This window comes from Panthera leo, chromosome C2 (assembly GCF_018350215.1).
Source record: "Panthera leo isolate Ple1 chromosome C2, P.leo_Ple1_pat1.1, whole genome shotgun sequence".
Taxonomy (NCBI): Eukaryota; Metazoa; Chordata; class Mammalia; order Carnivora; family Felidae; genus Panthera; species Panthera leo.
The window spans coordinates 151,011,731-151,025,821 of NC_056687.1; the positions used below are offsets into that span (position 1 = coordinate 151,011,731).

At 50.9% G+C, this 14,091-nt stretch overlaps 1 protein-coding gene and 1 long non-coding RNA gene across 6 annotated transcripts; one reads left to right on the forward strand and one right to left on the reverse strand.

Moving 5' to 3' along the window:
• Positions 1–1,226: 1,226 nt before the first annotated feature.
• SLC25A38 (solute carrier family 25 member 38) lies at positions 1,227–11,789 on the reverse strand. 5 transcript variants are annotated; one of them, XM_042955661.1, is made up of 7 exons: positions 11,629–11,789; positions 6,690–6,811; positions 6,042–6,126; positions 5,135–5,314; positions 4,730–4,898; positions 3,150–3,316; positions 1,790–2,001 (listed from the first exon to the last, which is right to left on the reverse strand). In XM_042955661.1, the coding sequence occupies exons 1-7, from the start codon at positions 11,695–11,697 to the stop codon at positions 1,879–1,881; spliced, it is 915 nt and encodes a 304-aa protein (XP_042811595.1). In that variant the 5' UTR covers positions 11,698–11,789; the 3' UTR covers positions 1,790–1,878. The 5 variants fall into 5 exon arrangements, with proteins under 5 accessions (XP_042811600.1, XP_042811595.1, XP_042811597.1 ...); XM_042955666.1 differs by lacking the exon at positions 3,150–3,316 and having other exon boundaries at positions 1,227–2,001; XM_042955663.1 differs by lacking the exons at positions 6,042–6,126; positions 11,629–11,789 and adding an exon at positions 6,937–7,022.
• On the forward strand, positions 5,321–7,694 carry LOC122230026. The gene is made up of 2 exons (XR_006207252.1): positions 5,321–5,597; positions 7,360–7,694. It is a non-coding gene; the product is annotated as an uncharacterized LOC122230026 (long non-coding RNA).
• Positions 11,790–14,091: the final 2,302 nt, after the last annotated feature.

Sequence of the window (14,091 nt, forward strand, 5' to 3'; positions counted from 1 at the left end):
CAACCACCAGAAGCCACAACTGTCCTCCCCCAGAGCCTTCAGAGAAAATTATGTCCCTGCTGACACTTTGATTTGAAGACTCTTAGGCTCCAGAACAAATTTCTGCCAGAGGCTACCCAATTTCTGGTCACTGGTTGTGCAGCCCCAGGAACCTACCACAGTGCACCAGAAACATCTGCTCTTTTAACCCTCACCATCGCCCTAGGAGGTGGGGAATATCCCAATCCCCGCTTGACAGGAACAGTTGCAAAGTGTGTCTAAATAAGTAGAGGACCAGGTTTTCTATCTGGGCCACGTAGATCACAGCCCGTATCCTTAACCAGGAGACCAATCTTCTTCCTGCTGTCTGGATAAATGTATGGCTCCTTCCGAAGTTGAAAAGTTGATAGAAAAGCCTGGGTACCCAACTCGGGTGGCTACAGTAAATAAAACAAACAATAACATGTGTGGAGGAGGATGTGGGGAATCAGAACGCTTCTGCGCTGCTGGTGGGAACGGAGGATGGTCTGGAGTCTGGGAGTTTCTCAGACGGTTAAACACCGCCACCACTTGATCGCGCAGTTCTCCTCCTAGGCACATACTTCCAGAAGAGCAATGAAAAGCTAGGTCCACACAAACACTTGTATGTGAACGTTCACAGTGGCATTATTCCTAAGAGCCCCAAAGTGGAAACAAAGCAAGTAGTCCTCAACTGAGGAATGGATAGTACGATGTTATGTGGCCACGCACACAACAAAGGACAGTGCTGAACGTGCCACATGGATGAACCTCAAAAGCGTTACGCTAAGCGAAAGAAACCAGATGCGAAACTACAAATTGTACGACTGCATTCATAGGAAGCACACAGTAAAGGCAAGTGATGGACGGAAAGCGGATCAATAGCTCCCAGCGGCTGGGGCTCAGAATGAGATCTTTAAATCTGAGATCTTGGGGGCTGAACGTGTTCTAAAACGGATCCGTAGTGATGGTTGAGCCCCTCAGTGAAGTTACCAAAAATCACGGATTGGTTTATTTGAAATGAGGGGATGGCACTATGTGTGAAATAAAGCTTTTTAAAAGATGTTTAGGTCGAAGGACGTATATGGGTCAAGAGCCAGCCGCCTTGGATTAATTTGGTTATTTTAGAACACAGAGGGGACACTATTGAGGTTTTCCAAACAGTTGTCAGTGATAAAGTGCTTCACTTTATTTACGTGAATTTTAGCAGCAGCAAAAAAAAAAAAAAAAAAAAAAAAAAAAAAAAAAAATGCCAGAACAATTCAGAATTAAAACAGGGCGGAGGCCAAGAACAAAAAAACGTTATTTGGACACTTAGAGGCTAAGAAGCCACTGTCTCCACTTCTTTAGAGGCTCTCCAGGTGATTAAGTAACCACCAGTTAAGTAACATCTTTTTTCCCCTCGTCCTAACAGCACCCCGGACACAGCCTTCAGCCTCGTGACAAGGACCCCTCTCCCGGCAGATGGGCTTCCCCCACTGGAGCGCCTCGGCCGTAGCGCCAGTCCGCGGATTCTCTGGCGGTGCGATTCCTTGCCCAAGGACAGATCCAAACGGCAGCCTGGTGTAGGTGGGTGTAGGTGAAGCGGAGCCACCTGACAGAGCTGTCTCCAGAAACCCCTTTTTAAGAAGTCCTGCAGGATGGGCAAACCCTCTCCTAACTCCCTAGCGCGCGGTATGCATCAGTAACACCTCTTTCGGGAGATCCTGAAGGCTTGAGTCGGGCCCATCTATTCTCTACTCAAACTGGGTAACTGAAGGTGACGTAGCTGCCTGGCTTTCCAGACAGGACATCCTCTAACTCCGGGACAGTAAGACGGAGCAGCCCTTGGCAAGAGCCAGGCAAGGCAACAGAGCCCATCTGTCCCCAGGCCCCTCTCGGTCAGGACTTCAGGCCCATCTTGGCCATCATCTCCTCGTAGACCGTCCATGCCATTGCTGCCATCAGAGTTCTGCGGAGGGCCCGGGGAACGCCACCTTGGAAGAAGCCACGCAGCCCATAATCCTACAAGGAAAATGAACGTCAACACTCTGGAAGCAAAGCGGCAATACAATGAAACACCCCTAGCACACAAGAGCGAGGGTCTCCGTTACCCCATTGTTGAGTCTTCACTTTCAGACTTTTATAGATAATGCCAAGAGTATGAATAATGGACCCAAGAAGGCAATGAACTTGAAAAGGTTTTTTTTTGGCACAGTTGCGAAGCTTTCTTGCTTTATCCAGGGGAATGCGTTTCTCGGCTGAAAATCTTCATCAAGGGTTGCCGTATACCGCTGTGCAGCTTACACAGCTCACAGAGGCACCAAGCGCCAGCTGGCGGCTGAGTCCCAGACCTCGGTCTGCATGCCAAGCCCTGGGCCCTGGCTCCAGGCTAGAGGAAAAGGTGCCTTTATGATGATTTGTCTGCCTGGAGGGAGCTTCTTTCCATAGTTTCGTAATATAAGAATTAGAGACAAAACGCCTGTTACTCCTCTAGAGCAAATTTCTAGAAACAAAATAATGTGTCTGTGGGGTTTTTTGGGGACTCTGGTTCCTCCTAGGTCCTTGATCGGATGACTAGACCCTCCCTGCTCACCTGATTCAATAGGTAAGGGGTGGAGCCCAGCAATTCCAAGTTTAACGAATATAACTGGTTGTCCTAATGTAGTCAGTTTCCCCCACCCACCACCAAAAAATCCCGGCAACCAACCATAGGTTTTTAGCAGTGATTTCAATCTTGGCAACACCTTGGAATCACTAGGGAACTTAACTACTGATCCGGGCTTCACCTGCTTCCAGGCATTCAGATATCACCAGCCCAGATTATGATCTGGAAGTGAGGACTTTTCTTTTTTAGTTTATTTATTTATTTTGAGAGAGAGAGAGAGAGAGAGAGAGAGAGAGAGAATGCAAACCAGGGAGGGTCATGGAGAGCGAGAATTCCAAGCAGGCTCCACACCACCAGTGTGGAACCCAAACTCATGAACCGTGAGATCATGACCTGAGCCAAAATCAAGAGTTGGACACTTAACCGGCTGAACCACCCAGGCCCCCCAGGGAGTGGGAACGTTTTTAAAGCTCCCCAAGTGATTCTAATGTGTAAAGGGCACAAGATACTGCTCTAGAGAGAGCCGTAACCCCAATAAGAACCAATATTTACTCCATAGCCTTACTTTGAAAATGAGGGTCACCGCCTGGCCAATCCACCGAAATTTCATTGGGGTGAGCTGCATATGAGTTTTGATGACATCCGCAGGTTGAGTTACCAGGGAGGCCAGAATACCAGCAAAGATCCCACAGCTGAAATTTACAACAGGAATAAGGACTGCATCCAACTGGTCTGAAATAGGACAAAGGCAACATTCGGTTACAAATAAATCCCACACTCAACTCAGAAGTATCCCTACTAAGTTGACCACTAATCCTTCCCCAAAGTTAGAAGGATGTAGATTCAGACAAGGTTAAGAAATAGACATTTAAAGGTACACTATGTGTAGATGGAGTAGTGGGAGTTAAAATTCGCCTTTTTTTTTTTTTTTTTTTTTTTTTTACAACTATCGCCATCATAATTCATTCGGGCAACAATCACGGACTAAAACATATGAATGAAAGGAACAGGATGTTTTATATAGATGTATACAGACTCCAAGTATCTCCCCACTGAGACGCTTACAAATGACAAAAGAAAAAGTGAGTTTTCAGTGGAGACACTATCTTGTCCAAGTGATAAAAAGTTAGTATCGCCCACAGTGGGTCAAACCAATGTCATGAGCTTCCTGACATGGAGATATTTAAGGGTAAAGGGGCATCACTCCTGCGACTTGCTCTTAAACAGGTGGGAATAAACAATTATACATATAGAGAAATCAAAAGCGTACATCCAAGCTCCCTTACTGCCCTAACTTTCCATGGCAAAATGAAGGCTGTGACCGACAGTGTCACGGCCCCCGGTGCCTTGGGCGGAGCAGGAAGCCTCCCAAAAAGCACCCCAACTGTACTTGATCACCACCGTCATGATGGCATGCCAGCTTTCCCACTTACGTGACCTTGGTTGCATATCCTTTCTCGAATTATCCAGAGACCCCTTATTGAACACAGGTTCATGCCACAGAACGTGTTTCCATTAGCACCTGGCTCCGCTTGGGGGAACGTTTGCTGCCCACTGATTGTGTCCTTGTCGTATCCAAATGAGCATGCTGGTGGGGTGGGTCTGCCAGAACGCCTGAGGTTTGGCACCTTTCTCTCCACCCCAACAGAGGCTCAAAACCACTCTTAACTGGGAACACAGCATGAAATGGTACTTTCCTTCCAGCTCCTACCCTACTGGCGTTTCCCAGACTTGTCTGATGAGAATCCCACCAACTGCTTCTTGAGGAATAGACTCCCAGGTCTTGTTCCAAAGCTTCTGATGCAGGAGGCCCTGGGCAGGACCCAGCAATCTAAAGATGGGGTAACTCTGCAAAGTATTATGGCAGGACTTCTGCGAAACACGCTTTACTTCACCGCCTACCCCACTCAAGAATTTTAGTACTACCAGTACTCTGCCGTAAGAGACTATAAACTGGAGAGGGCAGGGACCAAGTCCATCATGACCACCACTGCATCCTAGCACCTGACATGGCTCAGTTCCTAAAACTCTGCCAAGAATCTGGAGTCGCTAAGAACGTTAAACAGTGTCACACAGCAGAGGAAGCAGGGAGGATCTGCGGTCTCGGAGCTCTCTCTTCCCCACCACACCTTCGACCGTCCGTACCGTGGGTCATGATGTTTTTGGTCTGGTTGTAAAACATCAGGTAGATTCCAGAAAAGGGTGCGTCACGCAGAAGTGTTGCTGTCAGGCCACTGAAGAGTCCCCGGTGCCCCTCACTGCGATAGATGCTCTTCAGGGCTGCGTAGATGCTCTCATAGCCATACCTCCCGCTCTGCAAGGGAAGCACAGGACCAGTGGCTGGCGGGGCGGTCCCGGGCTGGAGCAACGAACCAATGCGACTCCGGGGTATGTGGCATTACCGGGGCACCGGGGGCTCTGGTTCCCACGTGGCTTGGGTTCTCTGACCACAGCAGCCTCTATTTTCGATTCTAAATCGGGGGTGGACATCGGAAGGCGGCCCAGTGCCTCTGGTTACCCAGCCTTGAGGCCTAGAGCAGTCAGACTCACCTCGTAACGGGTCTTGATCACAGTGATGGGTGACATGCAGACGCCTGCAACTGAGCGAGAGCCCACTCCCAGGATGACCGACTCCAGGGCGGTTGGTGGATGGCCTCGCAGAAAGTACTGCTTCAAGGAGTAGAGGGTGCCGAAGTAGATACCAATGCCGGGGACACACCTCACAATGGACTGCAGAAAACGTCAGAGGGGGGAAAGAAGTCAAAGGCTGACACGGTAAGACACCGTCTTAGCCGGCTTTTCCCAAAACAAGGCCAAGGTTTGCGTGCCAGTAGTCGACTGAAGGTGCGGAGGGACACCAAGAAGAGAAAGGGGAAGTGAGAGGCAGGGGGGAAGGCGGCCGACAAAGGGCGTGTTCCCTAAGCCACTACTGCCCCGGGCAACTCAATCCCTTTGGGGAACTCTGGGAATCTTGGTGTAGGGCGCCTGCCTGTTACCCCGCCATCTGAGGAGGGTGAGTGAGAGTTTTAAGTATCCACTGCCATCTTCCGTCGACTAAAGGGCTGCTGCGGGCCTGGGTGAGCATTAACTCTCTGGCACTTCCGGCAAAGTGACTTCCTCATTTCCGGCAAAGTGACTTCCTCACTTCCGGCAAAGTGACTTCCTAAGGCCAGGAAGGCCGGCAGGTAAAGAAATGAGGTGTGGCCAGCGTGCTCTGAAGGGCAAGGACAAGGACATGCTGGCAGCTGAGGGCACCAGCTGCATCTGCTCTGCCGCTTGCCCCAAGGGCGTACAGACGTCCCATTTCCTTCCCTGAGCCCTCAGAGCTAGCAGCCGGAGACCAACCGAGGACCACGTAGGACGCTCACCTATCCTAACGAGAGGATACGTGAGGTGCATGAGAAATGGCTGGCTATTACAGCAAAGGGCGCAAGAGAAGACCCAAAACGCAGCTTACGGGAGACATCCCTTTCCAAAGGCCCAGAATGCTCTCCGTGCGAACCACCTTCAAGAGAAGAGCCAGCATCCCAACACGCCCGGATCTGAAAGCAGACAGAACGGAGACACAGAAGAAAAAAAAATGACTTAGACCCCCATCCTCGTAAAAGAGCTCCCCACCCAAAGACTGCTTTGCAGGACGTCTTTCCTAAGAACGCTCGGGAGTCTCGGCAACACCTCTCGGGGTAACTCCGAGTTCGGCTACGTTCGTGGTTTGGCGCGTACATGTCGATCTCTGTCCATTCACACTGGAAGGATGACCTCCCATTTTGCATGCGTGTCGTATACTTCCCACAGTGCCAGGCCCAATAGGGGCATAAAAGAGACACTTAACGTTTGTATTATTTCCAGAAAACCACCCACACTTCTAGTACCAGAGAGCACAGTTAAAACATTACAGGCTAGCTCGAGAAAATGCGAATGTCCCCCCCATTCAATTAACAGGAAATGTCGAAGAAAAGGTGGGGCGAAAAGTTGGGCCTGGCCTGTGTTTCTCTCGAAGCATCCAGCAGGATGGGCGTTGACTTAACATCGCTGAGAGGCACCGGTGTCTGAGAGAAGTTGTTGAAACCAGTTCCTCGAAGAAACGGGGGGCGGCAGGCCTTACCCATGGGCTGGGGGCTGGAGAGTCTGCAGGCGAGTTTTGAGGAGGTCCAGGGGCTGGAAAAGGAGGGTGGAGCAGGTCCCACTGATGGAGCCACACAGGAAAGCTTTGATCACCGGATGCAGCTGCAGGGCAAGAGAACGCTGGGTCAGCAACTTTGTCGCCATGGGCCTCAGCCTTCTCCACCCGAGACCAGTCAACTGCTCTCTAGGGGTGGCTTAGAAAACCGTCCGGTGGTGCTCTGTATTACCTTCCCACTTCAGAGAAGGGAAAAGTGTTCCCAGGAATGAACAGCGCTGGAATGTTGTGCAGACCATAATATCCTGCTGTTGGGATCTCTCCAGCCCTAGTGCTGAGAAGGAGCCAGGAACATCCTGCGGAGCAAGGTCTATCCACGTTCATCTGTGAATCGGGCCCCCAACCACACCTCCCTCGGTCTAGCTAGAGACAAGTTATTGGCCATCTCCTTATCTTCACAGAGCAAAATCAACTGAAGGGGAGTGTCTGAACCAAGGTCACCGGGGTCTCTTGGTTATCAAACCTGTAGATATTTATAGGAGCAAGACAGAGAAATGAAACCACAAGTTCAGTTTCAATGTAAGACATGGGCTACTTCCTGAAAAACCTACGAACTTTCTTAACTTGGAGTTTTCCCTTTCTCTCTCCTATCCAGGCATCTCCCTGCCACCTAAGCAGATCACAGACAGTGCAGTAGACCAGCAGCCACCCCCGGGTTTGGTGGCTCTCCTTTAAACCAGGACAGTCGCACACGCTGGCTAATCTAGAGGCACCACCAGAAGGGGCAAGGGCTAGATGTACTTCCTCTGAGCCCGACACACTAGAGGTCGCAAAGCTTGCCTCAGAATCCACTCGATCACAAATGTGTGAGAAAGGACCTTAAAAAACCCAACCACGGAAGAAAAGGCCTCTTTTCCGAAGGAGACACTGGGCAAACTCCATCCTAAAAGACCTTCCTTCTCTCTCCTCATTAAATGGCATTTGCGCTATTATTTTTCAATAAATGGTACGCTGTGGCCCTAAGACACTATTAAGATGAGGTCACCGGTTATACACACATAGCCACCAACCCAGAACGAAAATGTTTGGAACCTGTGGTTATTTGTCCCCCAGGGGACAGAGATCACTCCACGTTTCTAGCAGACGAGCAGGTCTCCCATGATAACTGAACCCACTTAAGAGACGAAAGTAGTTCAGATGATAAATACTGGAGGTTATAACTCTGTTCAAACGGCTTGCAAAATATCGAAGGGGTGACAATTAGTAAGACAACACGTACGACCAAGCAAAATGTATACCTCACCAGTCTGCCGGCACACCATTCCCTGTCCCGCAAGAAGGGGTGTCCTGCTCCTTCCGATAACTTGGAAGCCATGTGTAAAGGGCACAAGCTACTGGCATCCTCTACTTTGCCTGGCAGTGAGCTTCGAACCCCCGTCTTTCCAGCCTGATGCCACATCACCTCCCCTCCCTCTTGGCTGGTCACCCCTCAGCCCCCACGACTTGCCATCCAGCTAAAGGTGCCCCTCTCACGCTCACCAAGGATCCCTTTCCCACCCTGGGCCTTCTCTTACTCGGCCTCCTCCTCCTTGGGGATGCATTTCAAACAGCTGGCTGCCTCTTGGTTTTTGGCTCCCCTCGCCTTTTCCCTCAGCCAGGGTGGTGGTGGTTCCTCTTATCTCCTCCAGCCACAGCCCCTAGGGGGCCACCTCACCCACACCCACACACCAACGCCCACGGCCCTGCCCAGCACTCCCCCCAAACGCCCCCAGGCATCTACAGCTCACACTCCAAAATGGAAACCCAGCCAACCGTTGCCCACACTCTTGTCCCTACTCCACCCCACAAGATATCCCAGCAGCACATTTGGGAGTCGCGTAAGACTCCTCAGCAAATGCAGAAGGAAATGGCAGATAAAATTAAATTTCCTTATAACCTGCAGCCCATTGACAGTTGAGGCCGGCAGAGTTCTCCAGGAACTCCCTGCGGTCTTAAAGATGTTAACACTTTGCTGGAGGGAAAAACAACCCTGGCTTGACCACAGCTAGGCCTCCAGGCTCCGGTGCGCCTTTTTGCCCTGAAGATGTCTCAGGAAATCTTTCTTGGCCGTCAGGTCCGGACCCCACCACCGCTCCAAAATCCCATCAGCTGTACCGACTGCTTCCGGACTGAGTCCGGCTGATGACCCTCAGTGTCCCCAGAGCCTGCCCCTGTGGATCTCAGTGGCCTCCTCGGCAACCTCCAGCCTCAACCCTACGAAGCCACCCTCCCCTGAACTGGAGAAGCACTGGATGAGGCATCTGTGCATACCACCTCAAGATCTCACAGCCCTTTGAAAAGCTAAATCTTTAAACCCATTTTACAGACGGAACTGGAGCTCACAGCGGTTATGAATGTGTCCTAAGTCACAGGGTTTGAAGCCACTGGCTAGGCTTACAAGGCCTTCCGTGAATCGAGGGGCCCCTGCTTTCCTTTTTGGCCTGTGTTCTCAGCCTCCTCCTCCCTCTTGCATAGGGCGCAGCCGGAAGGGATCCTCTGCCTTCCTCTAGCCTCGGAAAACCCCATCCTAGCTCCTCTGGCCTCTGATTCATCCGGGGAGGGGGGCCTCTGCCCAGATCTCCCCTGCTGTGGGAAAGCCCCGAATCCCCGCCCCCCACTGGCATTCAGGCTTCTCCTCCAATACTTCCACTGCACCTGAGCCCACCTCCCTTGGGTCGAGGACAGAAGAGGCCACTAGCTGTCCTGTTCACGATGGTACCTCCAGCACTGACCACCCAGCCTGGTGCACAGTCAAAATGGGGCCCCACAGCCAAAAATGAATGAGTCCTGTCCTCTGCAGGAAATCTGCATATGGCTCTCCCTTGAGCACAGTTCCATAGGATGAGGCTTAGTGGGTTCTGCCCGCCCCTTCCCAGGACAGGCTCCCTTCAGCCCTCTGCTCCAGTAAGGCTGTAGGAATGACAAGGCGCTTACAGCTTCTGAGAAGGTCTCGGTGTGGCTTCCCCGAGGCTCTCACAGGTCTTGTATGGAATTTGTTTTCAGGCTGCTGTCCTTCACAGGCTTGCTCCATGTACACCCCCTCCCCCCACCGTAGCAACTATTTTATGTCTTTATTTTCACAGCACAAAGCTTGGAGATGTTATTGGTTTAATAAATATTTGAATGAAGAATAGAGTCCGTAACTTCTTTAACTTTGTAAACTTCCAGGTCCATTAGCACACAGCAGATGCTAAATATATACCAGCGGTATAAACTAACCTCTAATAGTTAAAACACACACACACACACACACACACACACACACACACACAGGTAGCAGCATTATTTAAAAAACAAAAACCAAAAAAACAGAATTGGGGCACCTGGGTGGCTCTGTCCTTTGAGAATCTGACTTCAGCTCAGGTCATGATATCACAGTTCGTGAGTTCGAACCCTGCCTCCGGCTCTGCCGTTAGCCCAGAGCCCACTTCAGATTCTCTGTCCCCTTCTCTGCTCCCTCCACCCCACTCACACTCGCCCTCTCTCAAAAATAAACAAACGTTAAAAAAAAAAAAAAAAAAAAAAAAAAAAAAAAAAAAACAACCAGAATTTACACTTTTCATTTGAATAGGCTTAAGATATTGTCCTATGGCAGGCACATCCTTTGAAGGCATGTTTGATTTTCTTTTCAAGTTATTCAAGTTAAAAACAAGGAGTAACAATTTGGTTTTTTGAGGAACAGGGGCAAAAACAACCAAATGATACACAGTACACAAAAGCATAAGCATAGGAGCGCCTGGGTGGCTCAGTCGGTTGAGCATCCAACTTCGCTCAGGTCATGATCTCGCAGTTCTTGAGTTCCAGCCCCGCGTCGGGCTCTGTGCCGACAGCTCAGAGCCTGCAGCCTGCTTCGGATTCTGTGTCTCCCTCTCTTTCTGCCCCTTCCCCGCTCATACTCTGTCTCTGTCTCTCAAAAATGAATAAAAGTTAAAAAAAAAAAAAAAAGTACTTAAACAGATAGTAAATAGATTCCCCAAGCAATTTACTCCCTTTTAAAAAACTAAATCGTAAATCCAATTCAGATCTCGAGGTCAGAGCTGAAAGGAGATGTAGAACCCCAGTGGTGGCCTTTTTTAAGGATTAAAAAAGAAACGAAACAAAACACCTCTGACCCCGCCCGCCAGAGCTGGTAGACGAAGCCGCAACCTCAGGGTGAGGGCGGACAGCGCCCCCGCCCCTCCCAGCGCTAAACCACGCGGCTTCCCGCCTCCACACCCCGCGAGCGGTAACTCCGGCGGCCCCGCCTCCGTCTCCACCAATGGAGGCCCGGCGGCACGACCACTGCAGCCAATCCAGACGCGGGGGCGTGGCTCCGCGCCAGGCCTGCCGCGCTAGTTCCCCGCCGGCCGGGAAGTGGAGCCCCAGACCGTGATCTCCCGCCCGAGCCGCGGGCGCAGTGGACCCACGTCGCTCCAGCATCCACCTCTTCTCAGGCTTGTTGCTACCAGCGGTCTTTGCGATGGTCCAAATACCTGGCCGAGCGCCCTCCCCACCACGGTCACTCTGGGAATCGAACTCAAAAGCAACGTCCGGTAGCGCTCTCACGTCGTTCAGTGTCGCGCGGGCACACTCGCCGACACCCTCAAGACCCCGGCAATTCCTTGCCCACTCTACCCAGACATCAAACATCAGCGAGACCTTCGCCAGCCTGTCCTAAGGAGGGCTGCAACTGCTCTCCTCCCTCGCCCCACCCTTTTCAATTCCCTTAGTCAATCCATCCCTCCTGCGCCACGTCCCCAACCTGTTCTGCGCGCATCTGGAGGGCGGAAAAGGCTCCCAGAGGGCCGCTGACCCTTGGCAACCTACAGAATATCCCCCCCCTCTCCCCGCCACGAGCCAGCGGTCCCGGAGCGGCCAACCCCTGCCTCCACTCCCCGCAGTTTACCATAAGCGTCTCCACCCTGTCTCCGACATCTTGAGGCTGCAGCAGCGCCGGGCGTGACTTCTGAATCATTGGAGACGAGGCCGGCAAGTGCGCCGGGCTCAGTGTGCCGTCAGTAGGAGCTCGGGCCAGCGCTGGCGACCCCGGGGGGCGAGGGTGACGCGGCCGCAGTGGTGGGGCGCCACGCAGTCAGGCGGCGGCTCTGCCGTCCGCGCCCGTCGGGGGCCGGGCCCGCGCTCCCACCGCCCCTGCGTGGCTAGGCGCGCCGCACCGGGAACTTCTCGCCGCTCTTCACTCGCTCCGCAGAGGCCGTGGCTCTGCTCTCCCGCCCATCCCGCCCTGTAACACGCTTCTGGACCCCAGAACAGGCAGGATGCACCGGGGAGGGCGTGGAGAAAGCCGGAGGAACTGCACGGAACCGTGGGATTTCGCTTCCGGGGTTGGACACCGCCGGTCTGGAGCGCGTGAACGGGTTCGCCTTAGTGCCACCTAGCGGAGACGTCCAGAACTGCAGGGCCCGCGGTTGCCCTGAGCTTGAAGGCGCGTCTGCGCGGAGGCCTCCCTCCAGTGTAAGGTCTGATGCGAGATTTGAGCTGAGCTCGTTTGCAGTAGAGACTTGCCCTGCCCCATAAGGTAGCCTGTAGCCTTCCGTGCCTATTGAACTTCAAGTGTGGTTCGTGTGCTTGTGGACCAGAATTTTACACTGTATTTAATTTTAGTTAATTTGTATTAAAAAACGGAAGCAGTGTGGAATAACTTTCCGTTAAACACTTTATTGTCTTGGCAGACGCACGTTTCCTCTTGAACGCTGGAAATGTAGCCTAGGAATTGACCAGTGTTGTTAAGTAATCCGAGCACCACATTTCAAGACTTACAGCAATATGGTAAAATAACTTATTAATAATCGTTATATTATTACGTTATAATAATTATATTATTATTATATTAACCTGATATTTTGGATATATCAGGTTAGGCATATTATTAAAATTAATTTTGCATGCTGCTTCTTCCAACTTTTTTTTTTTTTTAACATTTATTCATTTTTTGATAGAGACAGAGTGTGAGCAGGGGAGAGACAGAGAGAGAGGGAGACACAGAATCCGAGGCAAGTTCCAGGCTCTGAGCTGTCAGTACAGAGCCCGTCACGGGGCTGGAACTCACCGACTGTGAGATCATGACCTGAGCCGAGGTCGGACACACAACCGACTGAGCCGCGCAGGCGCCCAACTTTTTCTGTTTTTTAATATGCCTACTAGAATTTAAAATTACACGTGTAGCTCACACTACATTTCTTTTGGACCACACTGGTCTGGATGTTTCAGATCATGGTTTATCTCTCATCTGGACTGTGGGAATAACCTTTATGGTCTCCCACCTTCCCATTATTCCTTGTCTGGGAGAGACATGGGAAAGTATTGCTACTGGGATCCTGACACTCCTGTTGAAAAAAGCAGGCACACAACTTCAATGTACCTGGTTACCTGCAGAATAACTTTTCATGACAGTCTTTGCTACTTTCTAGCATTCATTCTCCACTGGGGGGAAATGTAGGTCAGGAAAGATACTTATAATTCAGGGAGCAAGATGCTGTTATTTTAAGGCTTCATTTCTGTGTTATTAAGGCACAAGGAACAGCAAGAAAGTAGTTCTTTATCTCCAGAAGGGATTAAGCAAAGCATAAACATTAAAAAATTACATATACAGGGGCACCTGGCTGGCTCAGTCCGACTTCGGCTCAGGTCATGATCTCACAGCTCATGAGTTCGAGCCGCATTGCTCTGTGCTGACAGCTCAGAGCCTGGAGCCTGCTTCCAATTCTGTGTCTCCCTCTCTCTCTGCCCCTCTGCCACTCATACCCTCTCTCTCAAAAAACGAATAAATGTTTTAAAAAACGTAGAAATACATATACAAATCTGGCTGGTGATTGTTAAAAACTTTCCTATCCCTCGTTCTAAGGGCAAGGCTCATTTTCTTTGTGCAGTGTCAATATCTAAGCTAAAACTTTTATTTTTAAGTAGAAACTTAAAAAAAAATTTTTTTTAATGTTTATTTATTTTTGAGAGAGAGACAGAGCCAGAGCATGAGCAGGGGAGGGGCAGAGAGAAGGAGACACAGAATCTAAAGCAGGTTCCAGGCTCTGAGCTGTCAGCACAGAGCCCAACACGGGGCTTGAACCCAGGAACTGTGAGATCATGACCTGAGATCATGACCTGTGAGATCATCATGAAGTCAGACTCCTCACCGACCGAGCCACCCAGGCGCCCTGAAACTTATTTTTCACTAGAACTCACACCCAGTGCAGAGCCCAGCGTGGGACTTGAACTCGGAACCGTGAGATCAAGACTGGAGCTGAGATCAAAAGTCAGACGCTCAGCTACCTGGGTCACCCAGGTGCCCCTGAAACTTCTTTTTAAAGGAACAGCTACATTTTCCCCCAGAGGGCAAGGGTTTCTACTTTTGAGA

What these genes read in the sequence shown, in the direction of transcription:
- SLC25A38 (XM_042955661.1), bottom strand. Translation starts at nt 11,697, where the DNA reads ATGATTCAGAAGTCACGCCCGGCGCTGCTGCAGCCTCAAGATGTCGGA. An exon ending in ACAGGGTGGAGACGCTTATG is followed by an intron (nt 6,812 to 11,628) that starts GTAAACTGCGGG and finishes CTTGCCCTGCAG; the next exon opens with CTGCATCCGGTGATCAAAGC. An exon ending in CGGTGACCCTCATTTTCAAA is followed by an intron (nt 2,002 to 3,149) that starts GTAAGGCTATGG and finishes TTTTCCTTGTAG; the next exon opens with GATTATGGGCTGCGTGGCTT.